Consider the following 26,176-nt stretch of genomic DNA (forward strand, 5'->3'; position numbering starts at 1 on the left):
TATATATAAAGGGAGAGAGAATTCTATTAATTAAACAGATAGCACTCATAACAAATGCCTGAACACTAACCACATAGAAATGCATAGCTGTCTTTAAAAAAGCCTTAAGAGAGTCTGTCAATATGCACAGCAAATGGACTGTTAGATCTTGGACTACTGAACAATCTTCTCTTAAATCCTCTGCAGGTCAAAACCACTTTGAAGATAAGGGTCTATTAGTGGAAGAATGCAAAACCTCAGCTAACTAAATCAATACGTAATGAACACACTGGCCTCCTAAGAATACTACTGACTCTAAATGAACATAACCATTTGAAAAGTCATCTATGAAGAGGGTGACTGGAGGCATATTAGGCTAGGTTACTGCTTAGACTGCAATTCTAAACATTTACCATATCATAACAGGTTTAAAAAAAAATTCATCTAGAATCTCATTTGAATTGGGCCATACCTCAAAGGAAAGTAAAATGGAACAATAGGAAAAGGGGAAAGGACAATGCGTTTTTCTATATGTTTTGACTCCCAGGTGCTTTATATAAGCTGTAAGGTACAATATGCCATGCTGTTCAGTAATGCAGTCATAGTTGTGTTTTACTGAAAATAAAATATGACTATTGACCAGTCAGCATCAGGGACCAGAACTATCCAGTTTATAATAAATATTAAGAAAAAACGACTATAATTAAAAACCAATTTCTTAAAGAGTTTAGGAAAATCAATCAGTCAGCCTGTCATTGTCTTTCTGTATGAACACTGTACAAAACACACTGTCAAAATAATCCATCTGCCATCAGTGGTTCAATCTTTATCTATCAATACACCTGCATTTCTGATACACACTGATAAAAACATGCCTTTTTTTGATTAAAAAAAGTTCATCAAGGAAGATTTCTCATGAATTATGGCTAACTGCTCCTAAAGCAAGATGAACCACAACAGATCACATCCACTATAAGGTGCTAAGCCTCCTAAGCCTGAAATCCTGGAATCACCGCTGGATTAGACCTAATTTCCATGCAGAAGGTCAAAATAAATCCCAAATCATGCACAATACACAAGGCAACAGAATTCTAAGTCAAATTGTACATTATTGGAGACGTAAATTTTTAAGTCACTGTTATCCTGCTAGCAGTGTTGATGGAAACTATGGTATAAGTGTAATTTAAGCTGTGAAACAAAACTCATCTTTCACAGCATTGTGAATCCGGAATTGCTATCATTGATCAGCGTGTACCTAGACACTTTCTTTATGAGTCAATTCCTCACCACCTTAGGAGACTTAAAAAAAAACAAAAGCCTTGAACGTTTTAGAATTAAATATTCTGTGCCTGTACAGTTTCTCCAGCTCTCTGCGGACTCCTTAGAGTAGAAGCATGTTGATTTAAGAGAAACATTAAAAGCAATACCTAGCAATTATCTAAATAATTCACACCAGCTCTGTATTAAAAAAATATGTTAAGTTTGGGGATTTTGAGATACCTAAGAGCATCTGAGAACAAACTCTGTGGGGGACTGAGAATGGAAGTGTGCTACACAGTTTTGTGTGTGTGTCCATGGACAGTTTCACACAGGCATTAAGGGTTCATTAGTTCAGTTCATTCTAATGTTGATTCTTGATGACACATCAAACAAGCCAGTGATTAGTTCTGAGAGCTGCCGCACCATGTGATGTTTGTTCTGATCATGTCTGGAGATTCAAGAAAGGAAAAAAGAACTTCACAAACGATGTCAAATATTCTACAGTTTTCATCCACTTAATGACGGCTATAAATTTTAGATTAGGAGGAATATTCGAGGGTCATTTCTGCGGACTGTTCAATCAATTTACTAATCAGCGCAATAGTCATTAAATCCATAATCAATATGTTCCCTCCATGGTCGATGAGGCACAGAGAAAGAGACTTCCCTTCTGGCACAAGAAATAAGTAGAACCACACCTGATCTCAGAGCTCTAAATGATTGTGTCAGCACTGTCAGTGTCTGTCTGCACCTACCATAAACGCTTTTGCCTCTCTCTCTACTCAGCAGTATAATCTTTCCACAGACATTAAACCACCCTGGCAAACAGAGTTCAGAGGGCAGATCAATTAGATGTTTGTCCAGCACCTCCAACCTACGTTATTTAAAGCAATTTTTTCTGGCTGAGGCTAATGAAAATTCTTAAGGAAAGAAAAGAGAGCCAGGGCGGTTAACACTGTATTAAAAAAAATAATAATAATAATAATAAAAAAATCCATCATTCTGCAAATTGCAATTTGTGACTTCTTAGTTCAAAGAAAAATTGATTTTATTCATTCAAATATGCAGAGCAGAGCGAGCAAATCTTTGTAGGTGTTAGCATTCAATTCAGTCTGCACTTTACAAAACTACAAAGCACATCAACAAAGACAGGCATCGACACTGGAATTTCTTTTCTATTTGCTTTTCATTTTCGAACTGTCTACACCAATACAATACAAAAAAAAGTGTTTCCATTTTCCAGTACGGTGTATATGACGGCATTGGCCGTACTGTAGATTCACCCAGAGCCGTTGTGTGCAGGATTGTGGCACTGAATGACGTCAAATCAGCTAAAATATGGCGGACATCTTTTGTATCGCGGCCCTCTAACGAGGCATCTTTACATATATGTCTATATTTTTCAGAGTTGGTCTGAAAAAAAAAAAGCTAATTCGTTCTTTGCCACTTATGCGGCATTTGAAGAGGTAAAATAGCGGTTTCCCTGTAATGCTATCACCAAATCACCACAATATCATTCAGCCATGTAAAATGTTCACCTAAAGCACAAAAGGGATTTCTCATAAAAAATATATCGTGTACACAGCAGACAATATCAGTAATGAAAATCTTATCAGTGGTGAATGAAGTATACAGTACCACTCCTGTGGTCATAATCCTTTGGATTTATAGTACAGATACCTTGATGAAGAAAGTGTAAGTCTACAGAAGCTTGTGTGCTTTTGAATGTACTAAAGCATCAACTGTAAAGGTACTCAGTGATTTTTTTTTCTTATATATTTTATTTTGATTAAGAAAAGTCTTTTAATGAAATATTTCTGAAATATTTAATTTGTAATAAAATATTTCAGCAGAATATAACATCTAGTTGCAAAATAATAAAAACTTATCCATTAAATAATTACACATTTTCTATTATAAACATCCACTTTTTATCAGTTGCTCATTTCTAACAAAGGGATCCTTCAGAAGGATATGCAGAGCTGCAGGTGCTACACACAAGCTATTACATTTTTGTCTAGGGATTAGGAACCATATTATCTACTGTATATGAGTGATACATACTCTATTCTGTGTTGCCTTTTACATAAATATTTAATATTTGTTATTTCATTATAACATTTACATCTCTGTAGCTGTTCATGAAGTCATGGTGTAGTTTCAACAATCTTCCAGCAGGGACCAACACTGTGGAGAAAAGTTTGCGTTTCGAATCCATTGTACTTCAAGACTTTTATCTCCAAAGATCAAAGAAAAATGTATTCCTCATTATGTGACCCCTTTAATTAGAAAAGGTATACCCCTATGAACCCCTATGAACTTCTTTTGCAATTACCCAAATAATTTTTTTAGCTTTTGATCAAACCTGCAAAGGAATTTTGAGGCCTACTTTTCGGTTTTGATTTATGTATATCTTTGGCATGTTTGAACACCGTCAGAAAACCTCTGCATTTCAATGAGCCTGAGGTCACTTATTATTATACGACATTATAGGATTGCTTCTGTTTGTTCCCTTCTTTTTTAAATGTAATCTTTTAGGCCTTCGATGACTCAGATGTGTGGCCATTTAAGTGTAAAACTGATAACAATGATAACAATACTGATATGGAGCTTCATGTTTTCTTTGAATATAATGCTTTTGTCCCTTGACTAAATGTTCAGCTGCTGTTTTGTCTGGCCACAAACCGTTGTTTTAGTACAGCTGTGGGTAAATTATGTATTGCTTTGGAGAGCAGTGGTTTCCACTACAGTTACCTCTCACGTACAACATCTAGCAGCAGTTCTGATGTTTTTCCACCTGTCATCTATCTGTCTGATGGTACACTGTTCGAGGCCCCAGTCTTTAGAAGTTCTTTTGTAAGGCTTTCAAACATTGGGAACTTCAACAACTCTTCCTTGGGGTGATCTAAAATGTTTTTTCCCCCTTCAACCATTTTATAATCAAAGTAAAACTCAGTTCAAAAATGTACACGTAAAAAAAAGTTTCCATATGGCAAAACTACAGAACATCTGACGCCAATCTGTCTTTTTTTAATTTTGTAATTTTGACATCGTACTATGCAATCACACTGTGCACAACTGGAACTGTCTCTAATTGGCAATACTGAAGGAACAGATGATGCCACATTTATAGACCAAACGCTACGCTAGTAGTTGCGTATTAAAAAGACAGGTACTGGAATTTTGAAGAGTTGGTTGTGAATGAGGCCGGTTATTGTAATAACGGGAGACAGTCTCATGATAATGTGGAAAAAAAACAAGTGTGGTTTACAGTGCACAATAGAAATCCATGTTGTCTGATAAGCGATGTGACAGTTCAGATAATGGTTGATTGCACATGTGTGTTGATGCATGTGCTCCTTAAAATGGGGAATATGTGCTCAAGGGGCATGTGGAGAGATTTGGGACCTCTGTAAAAACTGTTGGCCTGATTAAGTCAATGCTTGTAAAATTCTGGAAACACACACACACATCCACTCACTCAGGTGCAAGAATAAAGACTGCATGCTCCACTGGCTTTGAGATGGAGTGAGAGGAGGAGTGATGAGAGGAGAGAGAGGGCATGGGAATGAAATGATAGTGTGGGATTCAGAAAAGAGAATGAAAACTTCCTGTCTTTTCAAACTCACTTCTCTGCGAGAGAGCTCTCTCATATATGCATACATATAGACGCAAGTAGAAAATATAGTATATAAAATCATATTTTATGCAGTTATGTTTTTGGTCACATTATAAAATGAATGGGCACAAACTTGCAAGGATATCTAACTTCCAATAACAGTAAGTGTCCAATAACAGTTGTAAATGCTAAAAAAAACAAACAAAACATAATCTTAAATAGTGTGACCCAATTATTTGTCTTAGGCTTTACTCAATATTATAAAGCTGAAGAAAAAAAAAATACTAGTTGGTTGGCCTAAGCTGTTTCTAGCTAGTAGTCCAGCTAAGACCAGCAAACCAGCACAGACCGGATTTAGCTGATTCTTTTTCAGCAGAACAAACAGATCAAGCCAATAAATGAGATTTTACCTCTGTCTATACAGCTTGATCTTGTGTTTGTTTAATGAAGTTAACTTTCATTTCACTTGAATTAAATTACATTTGATTCATTATAGTCAAGGCCATAAAGAAGACATTGCAGAAGCGTACATGGTTTCACTGTGAAGTCTATAATTTCAGAAGGGAATATTCTCTCATGCAAACAGACCACAGGGTAGGGAATAAGATCTGAGGGAGTTGTTAATGAGGTGAGGCAGACCAGCACTCCTGTGTGGACATGAAGAGATGTCTCAACTAAATCGCTGTGTGTATAGTAACAGTAATAAGCTCTGGTCTCTCATTAGTTCAGTATGAATACTAAGCTTGATGATCTTAGTACAGCAGGACAGGAGAAGTGAGAGAGAGAGAGACCAAAATCACTGAAGTTAAGCAGAACATCAAAAATACCAAAAGTACAATTCTTCAAACTAAAAACCCTTTACTGCAATTAATAGGCCCACTACTGAGACCCACTTATTTAACAACTTCTTTTTTTGTTTCACTGGCTGTTTAGTGAAATGCATCCATCTAGTGAACAACAACAACAACAACAACAAAAAGCCAGGTAGAATGAAAATGTATTGAACAGCTACTGACTCATGCTGGTGTGAGAAACCAGTTCCAGTCAGGAATAGATGTCCATAAGTTCTGTAGCAAGTCAAATGATAGGCTCATTAAGCTCATACATCACAGACACATATAACAAATTCTGCTTCACTTCACATGCTCACCCACTGCTTTCAAATGAGATAGACCGATGAGATATAGCTCTGCTGCTGAGTTCAGCCTACATCAGTTCAGTCATGCTCTGTTAATTTTAGAACTGCTGAATCTAGATTACATGAGCAAGAGATTACGTTGAGTTTGGTTTAGTTGACACTGAATTCATTGTATCTGGTGTGTTTCTTCTGCATGTTATTGTAGCTGCAGGCCCAAGCCAGAGCCTGTCTCAATAAAACAACTGATAATAAAACTGATTTGCAATAACTAACTGAATTGCTGACAAAGTAAATGACTCTTTCTCAGTTTCTTGCTGACTTTTTCCGTTAATGTTTATCAAGGTAATAAAAGCTTTTTGAAGTACCCCTCTAAATGAACATTAAAGGGTTGATCTAAACCAAAACCGTAAACTGAAAGAGTCACTACCGACTAAAATGTGCCATGAGTGGCACTTTAGTGTTTGATTCAGAGAGAGGTGTATTAGGCCTGAGAGTCGGGGAATATTGGTTTTTAGAGAAACAGATTTGATTCAATATACATCTCTCTCGCTCTCTAAATTGGATTATTTAAGGAGCTTTTTTGCAGTAACAGATCTACTGTTTGTGCCTCTTTACAATTCACCTCTTTACATGGTAAACAGAGAAAGAAAATTCTCCTTAACGCTGCTTGCATTCTCTTTTTAAGCTTTTCTTAATGAAACAAAAATCAGATGACTTAAAGACTGGAAAACTTTGTCCTGCCCTCAAAACATAACAGCTAGCAAGTCTGTTTAGTTTTATGAGTAAAGCCAAAAACTTTAACAAATAGCATATATCTTCAGCCTGAAGGTGACCATGCTTGGAAAACGTTTCCAAACTTTAATGCCCAATTAGTTTCGCTATGGATCGGACTGCAGTTGGTGTACTATGAGAATGAGCATGTCCTGCCTGCTGCTGGAATACTAACATACGGTAGGACGCATTCATGCAAGCACACGCTTGTGTTCTTATTTGAATATTGTAGAGAAAGTCGATATCGTGTACAGCCACAGAGTTCTACATCTCACCCTCTTCTGCTTCTCTCTGTGCTCTCCCTCCACTTTTTATATTTCCACCCATTTAAGTTATTATGTAACACTCTCAGTGGATCTAAGTGCAGCGTGTTCTCTGTTTAAGAGGTGTGTGTTTGTATTAGGATCATTATTCACCAACAAAAGACAGAGACGTATCAGAGCAGGTGATTAGATGTGAAAGAGAAAGAGGAGCGTATGTGTGTGTGTGTGTGAGAGAGAGAGAGATAAATAATTAAACTAATCAAAAACAAAGCAGTTGCATCTAAATGGAACGTTAAGCTAACGTAATGCAATGATGAACATCCTTTTTCCGATGAACAAGAACACAGTTAAGTGTCTAAGAGACAAGCGCATGCAAAACATCCTTTCAGCTGGGCTTTTTATAGCAATCACTTCCTGGAAGCAAAAGCAACCAAAATTGTTTTTAAAAGCCATAAAGCTGAAATTGCGACCCCTTTCATGCTCTTCAGTTGAGCATATAACATTCCAGCATACTGTAGGGGAAGATACAATTATGCAAATATACATACACTCTTAAAAAGGTGCTTTGGGTGACAATAGGTCCTCACTAGAACCATTACTGCTCAGAGAACCCTACGCAAAACACGGTTCTTCACAGCTCTGAGGGGTTCTTGGCATCGCAATCAGTTCTTAGGCACTTATAAGTTCTTGCAACCAAAAACAAAAAGATTGAACTGTTTCTTTGTTCAATAATGTGACACACAAAATAATGTCAAAGATTGTATCCCTCCTAACTGCCTTCTTTGAAAAAGTCATGTGTTAGCTTTAACAATTACAAATAATGATTAAACAAAAAGAGACTGTTATAGATATATAGTGTTTCTTAATGTGACAGCCTTACTAAATCTAGTGGGGTTTTTCCAGTTATAGTAATTGCTTTAATGGAAAGGTTCACTCAAAAATAAACATTGTAACTTTAGTAAATTTACTAACCATCACGTCATACAAGTAAATATTTTTAGAAGATTATATATAAGATTAGCACCAATTCGTTTTGGTGACCACTGACTATGAAAAAACTAAACAAACAAAAGAACAAAGTTGCACTGAAGACAGAAGGTCAAATATTTGTTTTTCTTGACAAGATGGTTAGTAAAAAAACGGCAGATTTCTTATTGTTTTATTTTTTTTTATTTTAAACGCTTCTTTAAGAACAACACTGCAATTGAGCAAACTGAATCAAGGTGAAAAAAGTCTTGGAAGAGCCTTTATTCATCCTGAAGCAGATCATCAAAATTAGTGCAGCAGATGAAAGACACATCAAGCTTATTACCCTTTGAAATCAGAAGATGTCCAGCAGTGCCATCAGCTCAGAACTGGCAGAAACCAGTGGGACCAAGGTACACCCATCTACTGTCCAGAAGTCTGGCCAGAAGTGGTCATCATGGAAGAGTTGGAGCCAAAAAGATATACCTCCGACGTGGGAACAAGGCCAAGCGACTCAAGTACGCACAATAACATAGAAACTGGTGCGCAGAAAAATGGCAGCAGGTGCTCTGGAAAGATTAGTCAAAACTCAAATATTTGGCTGTAGTAGAATGCAGTTTGTTCATCAAAGGGCTGGAGAGCGTGAAGCATGGTGGAGGTTCCTTGAACATTTGGGGCTTCATTTCTGCAAATAAAGTTGGAGATTTGGTCAGGATTTATGGTGTTCTCAATGCTGTGAAATACAGGCAGATACTTATCCATCATGAAATACCATCAGGGAGGCGTATGATTGGCCCCAAATTTATTCTGCAGCGGGACGGCGACCCCAAACATACAGCCAAAGCCATTAAGAACTATCTTCAGCGTAAAGAAGAATGAGATGTACAGGAAGTGTACCTAGAAGAATTAGTGGTCACACCAAATATTGATTTGATTTAGGTTTCTCTTTTGTTCATTCACTGCATTTTGTTCATTTATGAAAATAAATGTTTAACATTTCCATTTTTACAAGCATTCTTTGTTGTCTAAAAGTTTTGCACAGTACTACACATATATATAGCAAAAGCAATGTTTCATAACTGTCAAGTAGTACCCCGGCTTTAGGGATTCAAAGATTCAAATCTGGAACTCTATCCTCATAAACAAAATTGAGGTTTTCATAAACACTATTGCATGTATTTTTTTAATAACCATATCACCTTTTACTTTTTCATATATCCGGGTGTCTTTGGTTTGAATAATCACATTCTGAGGTTCCTTTAGTGCTTTTCCAACTCTAGAGTCACAATAACTGTGTTAAAGGGACATGGAAAGATGGCTACCATATAAATATTTGATATTTATTTATTTCCTTGAAAAAAAAGATATTTATGTATTTCACACAATCACGGCTTCATTTTAACCGCATCTCTCACTATAAAAAAAGATATAAAACATATATCTAGGCTTGATTCTATTTACAGGTACATTCAATACTGCTATTCACCGGCACACACCAGTTTGAAAGTTATTTTATAGCTTTTACAGAATAATATTTTTATTAAGGTACGGTTTTGTTTACTGCCTTACTACTTACTCGTTATGTTAAAAAAAGTTTACTTTGCTCTAAAAAGCCAACAAAATGCAACAAAAAGCTCATGAACATTAAGAGTTGATCAAAATACCAAAAAACCATCCATTGTGTAAGATAATAAGCAAAGCCTATTATGATTATGAGTTCAGATTACACCCAATTTCAGGGTCATTTGTGCTCCTACCAAATGAGGCCAATGTCAATATTTATAAATAGACTGTAATGTATGAGTAAATGCTGTAAGGATATTTCCTGTACAGTTTCAGTGCTTAATTAGCCTGGGATGTACTGCAAATTATAACTGACAGCGGCAGAAAAACACTGAAAAACGATCAGTTTAGGAAAACCAGCCTGTAAACACACACACATACGACAACATTTCAGAAAGATACAAACAAATGCAAAACATGCCATATCTGTTAGAAAAACACGTGATAGCTATGCAATTACATGCATAATGGCTACACGCTGTGCCGATGGGTTTTTAGCAATAGTAAATGGGCCGGATCATTAGCAGCATGTTTTGCTGTAGTCATCCCCATTAACCTCAGCCCACTCTGTTTATCTGCCACATTATACAATTAAGGGGGGCTTTGCATAACAGCCTTTCTCTCTCAGAAAACACCCATCATTAAATCTACTCTCTCACAAAGCCTAGCTGTGCATGCGTGCACTTGAGCGCTCAGAAAAATGCCACCACACACACACGCAGTGCCCACTTACACCGCGATGCAGCTCTCTCAGAGCCTCTGCGCGGAGCACTTTATGCAACAGCAGTTGTGTAGAGCGAGAGCTAGTGTAGGTGATGATAATGCTCAACAGGGCCTGTAATCATGTCAGTATCAGTGCTTTGTTTCTACACAAAATGACTGAGATCAGCTTTATAGGGAGGACTCTGATCACTCATGGTCTGTGCCTGCTGCTGTCAACCTCACAGGTTAACACGCAGTGAGTTATGATTTCCTCGCTGCAATCCCAGCCCTCTTTACTCATTCACAGCATCAATACTGATATTCGAGACGAGAAACTCGCAAAAAAAAAGCAGAGAGTCAGCAAAGTTGAAAATAAGACGCGCTAGGCCAACGGTGAACAAATTTCCTGCTAGACAGGTGGAATTTTTCAGAGCCTTTAGGGAAAAGTGTATAATCGCTTTCTCGATATAAACAGTGAACGCTGCTTTGGCTCACAGCCCTTCAGGGACGTTCTGTCATCGCTCAGTCTTGAAGATCAGCAATCGGCATCATTTCACGTGGCAGGAATGGATTTCTCTGTGCTGCATTAAAACTCTCTCTATCTGTCAGGATGACACTGATTAGCCAGCCAAAGTCTTTCTATCAAGGAGGTCTATAATACCTAAAGAAAGCTATTGCTTCAATGGAATTTGCTTGGCTATAAAGAAAACATTAAATTATTGCTTAAGGTTTTTTGTCCGTTATGCTCATCAAGCATTTATTTGATCAGAAGTACAGCGAAGACAGTAATTCATTCAAGACATTTTTCATTTTAAAATGAAATTCATTCACGTCATGGCAAAGTATTATTACTCCAGTCTTCAGTGCCACATGATACTTCAGAAATCATATAATACACTGATTTGGCGTTCAATAAATATTTTTCATCTGCATTGAAAACACTTGTTAGGCTGTATTTGTGGAAACCATGATTCTATACCCATTAATTGTTCAATCTATATTTTAAATCTCGTTTTTAAATAAAGCAAACAAAATAATTAAAATGTATATTTAGGCTGAATACAGTGCTGCTTGTGAAAAGTTATCAGCTTAGAAATATCTGTTTCGGCCCCATCATGATGTAGTTCCAGCATCTACCAGCAGGGGCTCACTGCCTCAGTCAAACCTGCCAAACCTTGACCTCTTGGTATGTGTGCGTGTAGCAGAATGCCGGGAGGCATCCTCTCAGGAGCCCTTCTCTTTTAATGAGCCCTCTGCTGTCTTGAATCTACACCAGCAATTAGCCACCACAGTTTTAGTTGAATGAAGCCTAAAGCACAGAAAGTTCTCACATGTCTTATTGCATGTTGCTTGTACAGCCTCATATTAGCTAGTTTGGCTGTTGCTTTAAGTTATGCGTGCGTGATGAAGCGTTTCTGGTCATGTGTCCTTAAATAAAACATAACTGTGTGTTTTATGGCACAAACCTGATATTTATAACAGTTCTGTCATCTGGTCTTGCTTCTGTGTGAACCAGAGAACTCCTAATTACAGGACTGGTCCACAGAACAGACTTTTTTTTATTCCATTTCATCAGAGTGAGGACTTTGCTGATATTTGTAGCTTTTGCTGCAGCTCACACACATACATCTCATTCCTATTCACCTCATTTCTCCAAACCATTTCCAATGAGAAGATTTAACAATTAACAACCTTGAATTACATCACTGTACCTTCAGAATCCAATAGCGCATGAAGCTCTGCGGGCTTGAAAATATTAATACCGTCAGATCATTTTTTACAGGCCCTTTTATTCAAATGGTCTCCCATAGCGAACGTTCACCTCTTCATCATAGCACAGTGAATATTCATCTCATCTTCATCTCACTCACAGTTCTAGAATCATCTGAATATAATCTACTTACGTGTGAGGCATAATCCTAAAGCAGTCAGCACTGATCTGAAGTCAGCTCCGGAGCAACGAGGCTAAACATGTAGAAAACTGTCTAACCGAACGAGCTTACAGTGAATAATAATTTAAGCACGGTGGATCTAATAACATCTGAACCTCTCACAAGATTTGCATAAGACTTTGATTTAAAGAATCAATCAGTGCAGCAGAATCAGTCCAAAGTGTAGGATGTGTTTCCCGTCATCTGCAACAAAAAGGACCATAATAAAAATACAATTAGAAAAAAGAAGAGCATTTGAATCCTCGTCGCTTTCTACACACAAACAAACACATAGCTTGTCTGTTACAATTTTATTTCATTTAAATCACATAAAGGACTGTGTTTCCCAGAATGCAGATCAATGTATTATAGCCTTTTTTCCTTTTAAAAAAAAAATTAAAATAACATGGTTTTCTAAAAAGGACAAAAAAAAGCCACTTCTTAATATTAAGTACATAATCCATCAGAAGAGCTGCTGCTGTAGTTTTTCTTCAGGTGCAGAAAGAGAACTAAAATGATGTTTTTACTGTAGGAAGCCAGTGAGCTGAGCTAAAGCAGGTTACACTGTTTACCAAAGCTGCGGCTTGTGCTCCGACTAGATTCAGGAGACACCGCCAGACATTCATTTTCAGGATAAAGTGGTTTGCCAAAAGAAGCAGAGAGAGCCTCTCCATATTAATGCAGAACATAATGCATTAAGTCTGAAAAAAAATAAAATAATAAATCTCATATAAACATTGAGTCACAAACATTCCTCCAAACATCTGCGTTCCCTATGCAGTACTGAAGCACTGTTTGTACCAGGCCGCCGGCCAGGGTTTTGACACTTCAACACCCATCATGAAGACAGTCCCGAAGGTCACGTCTCAAAGTAAGGTACACTTCAGCAGATTAGACATTGTGATGGCGGTTTGTGGATGAACTGAAGTCAAAACGTTGCTGTAAATTCTGAAATTCAAAAGGCGTAACAACAGAGCCAGTGGCAGGCTTTGAGGTTCAACGGACAAGCTCTCTGAACACACACACACACACACTTCAGAAATGCTTTCTGAGAGACCAGATAGGAACCAGAGTGCTACATAAGAAATAAAAAAAAAGGATGCAACACAATTGTTGTCGGGTGCCTGACTAACTTTCAATAGGCTTTGAAAATCTACAGTAGCTGACAGAACTGGGATAGCGTCTCTCTTGCATACACACACCTGTCAGACTTCACTGCTTGCTTCCCTGCTGAGGCTCTGAGTGTGACGTTTATCAAATCGTGTTGAGAAGCACTTTACTGTAAACAGGGAAGGGAAGACCCTTTTTAAGAAACTGTTTTTCATTCGGGGAAACGTATGATAATTGAGGTGCTTCTGAGGTAAAAACGAGTGCAAAGGAGGCTGACTTGGCCACACGGAAGACAGATGATGAAGATGCAAACAAACATCACATCTTAAAGGGATAGTTCACACAAAGGTGAAAATTATGCCATCATTTACTGACTTTCATTTCACTCCAAACCTCTACATATTTGAATTTGAAAGTCATAGAGGTTTGGAACTACATGAGGGCGAGTTAATGATGACACAATATTTTTTTATCCCTTAATGTTAAAGATTTAAACTTTAAAGTACAAAATATAAAACTTTTGCACAACTACGTCTTCTTTCGTTTCTTTTTCTCACCATCCCTCCAAAGGCCTAAAAAATAAAGAGTGGTCATGTCAACTTCATTAAAAAAACGAAACTGAACTGAACTAAAATGCACCAGTCATCGTCTAAAACAGGAATGACTCGCTAAACTAACCAACAGTAAAATAATTAAGGTTTATAAAGGTTTTGTAACTTTTTGGACTACTGGGCTGTCCAAGGAAATTTGACATTTCTACTCGCACCACCCAATGAAATCTGAAATGTTTCATTTGAAAGATGAACAAATGTTCCTCTACAGACAAAAGACTGCAAAGCGGTGCTCTGTCTCTCTGGTGTTCACACACCTTATTCTGTACGTGGCTCTACTCTGAACGCTTTGATCATGATTGACAACAGGCAGACCCCCACTGGAACCTACAGCAAGGCCGACTAACGTACAACATGGAATGGTCTGAAATCTGTCTTTTCATAATATACTAGACCGTGTCAGAGCGGATGTGAAATATGAACGCTGATGGCAAGAAGAGAGAGGAACACATGGGTCGAGTGCAAGTATTTCTGGAAGTTTCTGTTATGTGGTCTTTTCTCTTCTCGGTTGGTTTCAAATAATGAATCCTCTCTAAACCCCACTAATTTTACCTCCCATATTCATCTCCATGATAACTACTATCACTGTTGCTGTAGTTACTGTTGTTCACCGGAGAAAGAGAGGGTGAGGATGAGAGTAAAGACGGTGGAAGGGATGCAAAGTCTTGAAGCTCCTCCCCCTCCAAGACATTGTCTGTTTCCATGGAAGCGGAAGGTCCATTTGTGTCTAGAGCAGATGAGAAAACAGGTGAAAACTCCTGAGAAAGGAGGGACGTGTGAAGTCTTTCCTGTTCTACGAGGGGTGCTAGGTCTATGTCTGCAGAGGTGCCCTGAGCAGTGTCGGTATGAAGCCCCAGCGTGCCGGAGAGGACACGAGAGTACGAAGTCTCAGGGGCACCGGAGGAGGGCCCAGGGGTGGGGCTCAAACCAGAATGGCTTTGTGCGTCCGCTCCCGTCTGAGAGCCACGGTGGATTCGGTGGCTGACGATGATGTTATTGCCAAAGCTACCCATGGAAGCCATTGTGGTGCTCTGCTCACGCTGGACAACCGCTGTCATCCCTCCCTCCGCCATTAGCCTTCGGATACGAGAAACATACTCAGCCTGCCCTAAGAGAGAGAGAGAACTTAAGTTCTTCAAGAAATACCAGAATCCGGGGACCAATAAACTTTAGTACGAAGGAACAAAATAATGGCTGTTTGGCCTTTAGGAGAAAAAGTGAAATTGACAGCTTAAAAAACATGAGTTGCAGGTGTTATTGGGAGATTTGTATCTTGGCAGTGTCGGTGGAGAGTCACATACATCAAATGGCTTTCAAACAGTCACACTGCTGGCTTACTGTCTGGACACATGTTGTACAGACCTAATTTAACAGGAAGGTACGGTGCAATTAAAAGCACCACAATTAACTAAATTATTCATCAACGGTTTCTGCAAACTCAATTCTTTGATCCTCATCTAGTGTTTAGGCACTTTGAATCAAGTACAGTTAGTGTGAATATGAGAGCGTGTTTCAGTTGTTTGCATCAGCATCAACAACCCTTTCAAGCTTTGGTTTGTTTCTTCATGTTTTAATTCACGCACTGATAGTTCAAATTCTTCATTGGTTCGATGGTGCGCTCTACAACGACTAGTGCTGTGCTATATATAATCTAAAGGCCCTTTCACACTGGACACCTTTGCTGTAGTATGAATCAGAGTGTGAGTTTTGCCTCTTTGCTTTCCTTGGGTTTTTAATAGCTTGTAAAAGCAATATGTGCTTTTTACTTTCACTTTTTAAATCAGTTGAATTTCTGCATCAAACAGTTGCTTGCTTTTAATGTGACAGAGTTTTCACTCATTTTTCTTCGCTTTAAAAATGTTTATTTGCAAAACAGATAAATAATTACATACAATTAAATGTTGTCTTGTCTTTTTCCGTTTTCTTGTCAAGTTTCCGTTTTTCTTGTTTTCTTGTGTAGTCAGCTTGACACGTGATAAATGAAATCTGATCAGTGATGAGCTAGTTATTAGAAAGTGAGGGACTGTGCTGCAGTTAGCAAGTGACATAACACCGTTATCACAGCCATCACATACTAATATATATATATAATCTAACCTAACATTTATATATAACATTTTTGAGAGCTATTTTGCACGAAGGTGGCTTCCTGCTATTTGCAAACGGTCTCTTTTGTGAAGACAGATGATTGCAAACCATTCACTTGTTGCTCTGATTGCGCTCATGCTGCACAATTACACTGCACTCTCCCTGTGTAAAGACACTAATGACAGTGTCAATGGCTAAAACAAATGTTGCTCTACTTTTTCTGAACAAATGCGGACCCAAATTTGAGTTGCTTCATTTTCAGTCTTGGGTTTGGTACAGTGGTGCACTCCCAGGTCCATTTGAACAATTTATTATGTGAACCGTGCTCTGGTCCCAAATAAACTGCCAAAGTGGAAGTCCATTACCAGGTTAGTTACCAAAGTGTGCACAATTGTTTTACTTTTCAAATAATAGTAGCCCTAATGCAAAATGTAAATGTTACTGCATTCTAATAAAAGAATGTTGTTCAAGTTTACCTAATCCTGACTCCTCACTGGAACAGCTCCATGACCAAAATCAATATCACATTGTTACTTTCTGTTTATCAGTGTGATGTAAGTGTTTGTTACCTGTGCTGTCTGTGGTGGGTTCAGTGAGATCTGATCCTTCATCTTCCTGAGGTCGGCTGTGGGGAGGTGTCTCTGGTACCACCTCAGACCCAGAATCCTCTGGGAGAATCTCTAAATCCAGAGTGTCTGCGGCTAAAAAATAATGAGATAAAGAGGGATAATTTCAGCATTTTACTCTTTATTTTTGAAGCACCCCAGTTGATTCTCAACATAAGCAATTGGGATGAAGAAAAACAAGCAAAAAGATAATTAAACTGGCACAGGTTAGTGGCAAAAAGATAAAGTAAAAAGAAACATTGCTCGAGCATGTGAGTAAATAACACTTATATTTTTTGTTTTCATATTTTTGTGAAGAATGGCATTGTTATGGCTAAACTAATATTGGATTGCTTTCTTCAAACTCTGAATGCTTGAATAAGTTGCATTATATTTTTGCATTTGTACTCGGTCTTTCTAACACTGCCACAAAATGAAGTGCAAGTACAATATTTTACACTCCTTTTATTACTTTCTGTATTGGTTGTTTATGCTTTACATTTACATTTTCCCATCTAACTGAAAACCCATAAACAATCCAAATGTAGTTATCAGATGAAGAAGTCGAAAAATAGATATTTGACAACTAGAGGCACAGAACAAAACATCACAGGTCATGAATAATGGAGATGAATTATATTTATCTCTGCATAGTGGTATTTTCCCAGTATTTTCTGATACCTTGAGCAAAACAGCTACATCGACTAATAAAGTAACTTCATCGGAAAGTTCTTAAAAAATAAAAAAAATAAAAATTCCCCATATAGTATGCTTATCTGTAAAACACATAGTCCATGTTAAAAGAAGAAAATCGACAAAATGTGAGAAAAAGAAAATAATTTTATAATTCGTAATTCTGTCCATCAAAGTGGTTAGACTAATGGACTTGCTGTAACAAATACCTTCTTCTATTTAAGCTCCTCTCAGCTGGCAACTTCCTGTTTTATTGTATCTTTAATGTGACTGAATAGCTTTTTTCTTTTTTAGAACCAAACTGCACTCATGGTTAAGGTCTCTAATTTCCAATATGAATGCTCATTGTGCTTCCTGTAAAATGCCTCAAATTGTGCACACCATGCTCACACTGCCTCATGCTAGTTCATCCATCCATGGACAACAGCTCTCCAAGATTACAGATCCTGCACATCACCTCTGCCATCTGGACCCAACACAACACAATTCTCTTGGATCACTAGTGACTAAGGCCAGTGGGAGGCCTCTAATGCCAGTTGGTCCTTGTTTGCCATCACCACATGGGTTTAACGCACACTGAGGACAAAATACAAAAAAAAAGGAAGACACAACATTTCCTTTAAAAAAAATATATTTGATCTGAAAATGGTATTTGCTATTAAAGGAGTTTTCAAAATTAGGAGGTTGCAAGAGAGCTAGACAGACAACTTCAGAGAAAAATTGTGTAAAAAAAAAAAATATTATTTTGCCATTTCAATTTACACTATTGTTTAAAAGTTTGGGGTCAGACTAAACATGAAGAAATGCTACTTTTATTCAGCAATGATTCATTAATTTGATTAAACATTAAACATTCATAATGTTAAAAAGATTTCTTTATCAAATAAATGCTGCTCTTTTAAACTCCCTATGATCAAAGAATCCTGTTTCAATAACAACCTCAAATAGTGCAACTGTTGTTCAATATTGGTAATGGTTTTAAAACACCAAATATGCTTAACCTTTTAGAAAATAATTATTTTGAATTGCAATAATATTCCTTTTTACACTGTATTTTTTGATAATACAGCTTTGGTGAGAATAAAAGACTTCCTTCAAAAACAAAAAAATCCCTATATAAATAGTATATATAGTAGATTGTAATTTATTGACAGCCATAGTTGTATCCTTCTCTTTTCATTCATTCAATATTTCAATAATTATGCTCTATAGTGTCATGTTAATATTGTGATTTTTTTACATTTCGATTTGCGCACTTCATTTTTAGGGTTGATGCTTCACAGTCACTTTCTGACAGAACATGTTTTGTTGTTTTACACACATTAATAATAATAATCTTATTTCTCCCAGACAGCTTACAGACAGTCACTTGAGGGTCTTTAAAACCAAAGAGCACTGAGATCCGGCTCATTTAAACTGACGTCATTCAGGGAACTCACAGATCTGTCAGAGCCCTGAATGCAGTTCAATGGCACCCTGTGTGCAGCAATATTATTACATCAGCATTTTCATACACGGCTAATGACCACTCCAATATCAGTCCATGTTCGAGACAATTATATGGCACCTTGTGGAGCATCTCCTTGCGGGTTTTGTGCTGACTGAACAATGAGAAAGTAATCTCTCTGCAATGACTGCACTCACAGGCTTCTGTAAGGAACACGTTTTGCTGTGGAGCGAAGAGTCTTTGAGCTATATATTAATTATTTATCTAATACCCAACATCTGTTGTGCCTCCAAAATCGTGAGTGTGCGGGTGTGGGTGTGTGTTGAATGAGTAAGAGGTAGAAAGAAAGAATCATCCGTGTTCTTTAAGAAGTAATAGGAACATCCTCGCATACAGCTTTCCCGTTGGCCAGTTTGCAACGCGAACACCACTTATACTGCACAGTCCTCTCCCAAGCAAGCTTTCAGTATCAGACAAACAGCCCATCAATGTCAGAATGGAAATGTGAGGATTTACTTTTCTGAGACCACAGTGCTTCTCGTGAATGTTTAGACAGACTGTACAGTAAATCCCCTTAAAGGTGCATGAGTCACTGGATGTCAACAACACTAGCTATTCAAACACATGGAAATTGGCTGTTTTCTATAGCAAACACATACATAGATAGATATGCATGCATATTAAAAAGGTGAAAGGACACTGAGAGAAAACGGGGAGAAGGAGAGATTACGAAATCTCTCCTGACCTTTGGCTGATATTCTGCCTGTGACAGCTGAAGCTGATTCCTCTGTAAAGAAGAGTTAAGGTGTCGAAGCATCTTGATGTCAGATAATGAGACTGGCCTCCGTCTGTCTGTCTAATCTCTGACCACCGAAGTATGATGAGGCATTTGGTGGTGAGAAATATTTTAATGCCAACTCACCACAACCCAAAAAAAGCCACAATGACTTCACACTCTTATTCAGTAGGATTCAGCTAATGCTGTCCATACACTACACATCAGATCACTGTTGTTTTCACCAATCCTAATGTGTCAAAGTGGTCTTGGACTTTACTATCGCCATTTGTTTATTGGAAGCATGGTTGTACTTTGCCATTTCTATAAATAGTTTTTGTTTGTGTTTTATGATACACACCTGGATCTTGAGGTTCCCTTGTCGTATGAAAACAACTAATTTCTTACGTTTGTGTCACTGTTTGACATCCACATGTATATTAAACATACCATGATAATAACAGTGGTGTACTTTAAGCACTAATAAAAATCACAGAAAATAAAACTGATTGTAATGAATAAGGCTCTATGTCGGTCCATTAGATTACAGTTACAGTTACAGTGACTAAGGTCAGTAAGAAATTAATACTTCATTTCAGCAAGATGCAAGAAATTGATCAAAAGTAAAAATGTTTACGTCATTACATTTCTATTTCATTACAAAAAGTAGCACAACTGTTTTAATAGTGATTATAAGATGAATTGGTATGTTTTCTTGAGCAAATCAAAATATTAGAATTATAGAAAAGATTGTGAAAAAAGGAACAGCTCATTCAGCTTTGCAAACACAGGAATAAATGATCTTTTACAATTTTATTACATTCTAAAAATATAGGAAAATATCTAAATGATTTTAAAATGTAATATTTCACACTATTTCTGTTTTTACAGTATTTTTGACCAAATAAATTCGGCCATGGTGAAAGAGCATACTTTCAAAGACATTTTATTTTTAAATCTTAATGACCCCAAACCTTTTGAGGGGTAGTGTGGGAAAGCATTTCCATATGATCAGTAATTGCCTTCCATATCACTTTTCATACTGCTTGCTATGATCCATGTACTTACGACACCAAAGAAATCAACAGCTTCAGCCCCTCTGAACAAAAGGACAGGTGCAGAAAACTCAGGTTCAGGTGGAGCATGATCTATCATTAGTCTGTTACAGGAAATGAAGAGAGAGGAGGGGGAGAGGACTGGGATCACATCTCTAGAATGCAAAGAAACATTTCCAGGACACTAACTAAACATCTTCTAAACCGACTTCTTTTTGGGGGCTGGCTGGATTCTTCATTTCTCTGTCTGAAGCTGAAGTGACGATGTTCAATCCAAAAAGTATATTTATTATAGTAGACCTGATAAGATAAACAACCTGATGATAACATGTTACGATGAATACAGCATTCAGAACAGACAGAGGAAGAGAACAGTACGGTGACCAGGAGAGGGCTTCTTCCGTTCACTTAGTTTTGAAGTGGCCACGTGATGTTAATTCATAGGAACATCATATTAACTCACGGGAACTTGATATTATGTTGTGGCCAGATCGTTTTGTCGAGATGCTAAGTTGAGGGAACAACATCCATTTCTCGTGGCCGCGACTTATTATATTGACGGAAAAATATTTTTCTCATGGCCACGAGTTTATTGTGTAAACAAACATGCGTGACCATAGCAACCTGGGATTATCAGAGATGGATTCCGTATTATTTGAATTTGAATTAAGAAATTATATGAATGATTATACAATTATTACTTCATTTCTTTTTGTTTTCTAATATAAATTATAATATTAACCGGAGGCTAACGGACCGTATTGCACGCGATGTAAACAGCATTCGTATTAAGTTTATCATGAATAAATGTTACATAAAGTACACATACATAAAAAAAAGTTACATAAAACATCCTACAAGAAAACATTTTTTCCATCCCACAGCCATACTAGCTATGCCTTTTTCGTAATATTTGTATTTTATAATACAAATATGTATTTTATTGTATTTTATCACCATTATTATAAGCCTATTATTATATTTTTTAAGTTAGTTTTTTCATTCTGTTTTGTGTTTCGTAGTGTAACTCAAGTAAATATAACATGCGCTTTCCTCATATTCATTACATAAAATGTACAGAGAGGATGCTAATGCTAACCCTAAACGTATTCACTGACAGCAGTTTAAAACGATAGCGCACTTAACCCTCGCCCACAGATCTCACTGCAGGGAGTGTGCACTGTTTGTGTGGGAAGATGGCTTTCCTTGAGGTGAGACACTCAGAAGTGAACTTCTCTACCCTAAAACTTTGAGTCATCGAGTTCTTGGCACCTGTAGTACCTCAGAGACATAAACACACAGGTGCTGCAGGGGAAGACGCAAAACATCTGACCTCAATCATACGCCACAAAACAAAACACGCACAGCCATGAAACCTGCTGCTATACGTATAATGGACAGGTTACATGCAAATCAATTTAAGTGAAAAGAAAAATGTATATATTTAAACGCAACGCTACCAGACCATCAGACCTTGGGCACTCGTCCATTCACTGATTGTCTGATATTGTACATAAACTGGAAGTCTCTAACCTAGTCTAAAATAACACCCAGGAGTAAAGAGCACACAGGTTCATTTTAATCAGTTCACAAAGAAATCCAATCTTGTTTACAAGGAACAAACTGACACAGAACTGCTTCTCAGGATGAAAAAAATGACTGGTTTTGCCAAAACTTGCCAGGTTATTGACATCAAATCTTTGAAATAAACTTTTGAGAAGAATTTATAAAAGCAGAGCTGTATTTTCTTCTATTTTAGTCAAAAGTGTAGATACACAAGACTAAACAAAGGACATACACTCTTTTGAAAAAGTCTTAGAGATGTATTCCTTTAGAGGTCAAAGCTTTCCAAGATTTGTTAAAACCACCAAACTTCACACGGCTTCAGGCTGTGCTTATACTCTGGGACTTCATAGTCTCCTTCCTGTTCCACCATTATATTTCTATTCATCCACTGTTTTAAAACTCTTCTGCCTAAATATCACTACACTTAACAGGGTTCAGCTTTGAAATCGAACAACAAAGAGTTGCTTGTTCTTCTGTTTCTATTCTTGCCCTTTTTTAATGCTCAATTTTCCATAGAAGTACATTCATTTGACTCTTGCTAAAGCTAGAGCCAATCAATTTAGAAGCCGCTTCAGGCAGTACCGGCTAGGGCCGCGTGTGCTTGGTGTACTGATAGCTCATCCCTATCCTTCCTCTTTCCTCCCGCTTTTAATCCTTTTATCCAACTGAATTAACACAGCCACTTCGAAACTATTCCCACTACTACAACTTTCCAGCTACAGCTTATAAACTTTAAAACTGCTAACCTGTAATTCTATGTAAGTTAAAGCGAAATGCCAACTTTATGGTGTCCTGAGCTGAAAAACATAAGCCAAAAAAAAAAACGTTATCTGTACTCATACAATTTCTTTTTCTGACAGAGCTTTACAAGTGTTTATACCTGTGCTGCACAATCAGGAATTACAGTAAAGCTTGTGGCATTAGACTGAACTAACCTGGACTAAAAGAAAGAGTGAAGAGAAAAAAAAGACCAGAACCAGAACTAGAGTACATTTGAAACCATACACAGTACTCTGTTTCTGATAGTGTCACTTGGCAGTCACCAACGCTACTTTGTTTTCTCTAGTACTGTTACTCTTTAGCACTCTGTACCTTTATTGCAATATTATATAATAACAGTTACTATAATATTATACTATTCCTGCACTCTAAAATGCTCTACACCGAGCCTCATCTCATGCATTACTATTTCAGTAAACCTTATGTAAGCTGTGCGAAGGACAAATAAATGCAACTTGACTGGATACGTCAGACAGATGGTCAGATTTACATTTTACAATCTATAGCTATGGAAAGAAGTTAATTATTAATAATGCGTTGCTAAATATTGCACACACTATGATCTGACTCTTCAGAAGCTGAGCTCCCACCAGGCATTATATCAGACATATCATTTCAGCAGCGGCTCCGACTGCTAACCATGTTTATAAATAAAACTGCACATTTAAACAGCCCAACCGTCTAAAAATACAAATGTCAGCTGGGTTAAATCTGACGCTCTGCTTATTTCTGCGATTCATATCTGGGCCCTCAAAATAGTTAAGCTTCATCGAGACATGCTTATTCATCTGTTTGGTGTGCTGCTAAAAGCGACACATGAAGAGTAAGAGTAATAAGAGCAGAGAGCTAAAGTGGGCTGATGGGTAATGGAGGCTGGGCTGAAGAGAGAATATGGCTGGTAGCGAGGAAGAGAGATGCAATGTAGTATTTTCTGGCTTGAATGCTCTCTCTGAAGCTAACCGCCATCAAACCTGAGAGCAATACTACACACACATTAACTTAAGAGATTCGGATGGTGGGTGCTTGGTGGAGTGGCCTCTCCTGTCCCCTGTAATTACCATTAGCATAAAAAGACAAAATTCGGCACCCAATCTTCTCTTTTTACCTCTCATATTTCTCACTAAAGGCTACAGAATAATAAATAGTACAAAACCAACTGGGAGCTATGTTTACGTGAAGCTTAATACTCCACAAATGTAAGAGATACCTCAATAAAAAAAACATTATGCAAACACCTCAAACAAAAATAATCGGACTGAGCACAATCCAAAAGAATGCCTAAATAATCAGATAACTGACATGTAAATCAGAGAATTTGTATAGTCGGATTCAAAAATGTAGATTTTCATTTGCACCACAGAAACGGTTGGGGGGGCTGTGAAGCGGTGCAGCAGTGCTGGTTTATTATCATTTAGAAAATATCGAAGTATTTCAAAGTATTATGTACATTTTAAATGAACCTTTTTAAAATATATTTGCAGTCTTCCCTTTAATTGTTTTAGCAATTCTGTATTTTATACCGTTTTTAATTGTTTTATTTTTTTCATATGTAGTTATTTAAGTACTTAGATGTAATACTTTTTATTTTATTTTAATTTCTTTTACCTATATTTAATTCAATAATGTTTTAGTTTTAGTCAAAAGTAACATCACTGTGGTGGGGTCTTTTTAACATTCTGAGAAATAAAAAGATTGTTAGGACACAAGAGATATGAAAAGCACATAACGACTTCAAATAAAAGTTGCGGCCAAGCTCTCTAAAGACTTCTTGTTGCTATGGTAACACTAAATGCCACACTTTTGCATGCACTGAATATATGTTTGGCAAACGTAAACAGATACTGTCATCAGACTGCAACTGGAACACGCACTCAGACTGAATTTATTCAGATGAATGAGCCTGTCTAAAGGATAAAACGAATGTTTTGTTAATACAGAATATTCCAGCAGAAGAAGCCAATATGATGAAGAATTGAAGAAAAGGATTTGTCTTTTCATCTCAAGGACAAACCGCACCTGAGCTCAATAATGATATTCTCACTCACAGAGAGTGTCTTACCATCAGTAACCTGTGACCCCTGAGAAGTGCTGGGCTGCTGAGGTTCATCTGGTAGGTCACGGTCTGTTTGTGTCTCTGCATTCTGTAACTGCAGAGTCTGTGTCTGCGTCCCCTGTGATGTAACAGTGGGGGCAGGATGTCGTGGCTGCAGACCAATCGCATTCATCAAACCCATCTCTCTGTGGGACCTCCAATCAGTCCTGCTGTTCCTACAAACAAGACACATCCCACAGCAGGGTGAGTGATGACTACACCGAATCTTCACGCAGTCTTCAGAGGATTCTGGTCTGATCTGATATGACACAGAGTTAAATTCTCCACAGGGCTGGAGGAACTTTAGATGGAACGGGATGCGTGTCTATATAACCGCTTGCTTAATAAAGCTAAATCCATTCTGACAAAAGGTTGTTTTCTTTCATAGAAGTTTGTCAAGTCAGGATGTACTACAATAGTATGTACAGTTGGTCAAAGTTTACAACCCCTTTCAGACTCTGCAAAATGTTAATTATTTTACCAAAATAAGAGGGATCATGTATGTTATAAGAGTGTATTTTTTAATTTAAGTTTGAAGGACTGTAGAAAAACAGACAGACAGGCAGTGGATGACCATTACTATCAGTTATGCCTAATCATGTGATGCCAGCAGTCTTATGTTGCTGTGGCCTTCCTCTCGGCCACCTGCTCCAGCCATGAGACTGGATCTAAACTGTAAAATATAATGGTCAGGATGGTGATACTTTGAGAGGAGATGGATACTCCATCACGATTTAGGGTGAAGCACTGCTGCTGTAGAGTGAACTAAGATGTCTCATTAAGACAATTGTGGACAAGCATGGCACCAGCGTGTCAGGAAACGAAGACCAACAAGATGGAAACAGCAGTAACACACCTCACAGGCATTTTTATTATTTTTTTTTTTTACCAAAAAAGTGTCAGCAAAACAAGCTGGATTCATGGCTGCTGTGATGAAGCTTAATTAGCAGCAGCCGTGCCTCACAGCTGTGCTCCACTATCACGCCCATCCACTAAGTGACACGCTGCTGTTGCCCGGGCCTTGGAGGGCTGGTCGGTGCTAATTTGATGGGAGGTGAATTCTCACTCACACCATATATACTACATCGCAACAGAGTAGATGAAAGAGTATTAATGAAACAACGCTTCCTTAATAGCATGTTACACACACACATTGTAATAT

The 26,176-nt window shown here is 37.5% G+C and overlaps 1 protein-coding gene across 1 annotated transcript in view; it reads right to left on the minus strand.

The window, feature by feature from the left end:
* Positions 1 to 12,488: 12,488 nt before the first annotated feature.
* The window catches only part of LOC122347951 (activating molecule in BECN1-regulated autophagy protein 1-like), a gene marked incomplete at its 5' end in the record, with an annotated part of 30,665 nt that continues 16,977 nt past the window's right edge, over positions 12,489 to 26,176 (minus strand). Inside the window, 3 exon segments of the mRNA XM_043243186.1 lie at positions 12,489 to 15,021; positions 16,571 to 16,702; positions 24,982 to 25,190. Coding sequence (XP_043099121.1) covers positions 14,462 to 15,021; positions 16,571 to 16,702; positions 24,982 to 25,190 — 901 coding nt within the window.

The sequence above is a fragment of the Puntigrus tetrazona genome, chromosome 7 (genome assembly GCF_018831695.1).
Source record: "Puntigrus tetrazona isolate hp1 chromosome 7, ASM1883169v1, whole genome shotgun sequence".
NCBI classification, from domain to species: Eukaryota; Metazoa; Chordata; class Actinopteri; order Cypriniformes; family Cyprinidae; genus Puntigrus; species Puntigrus tetrazona.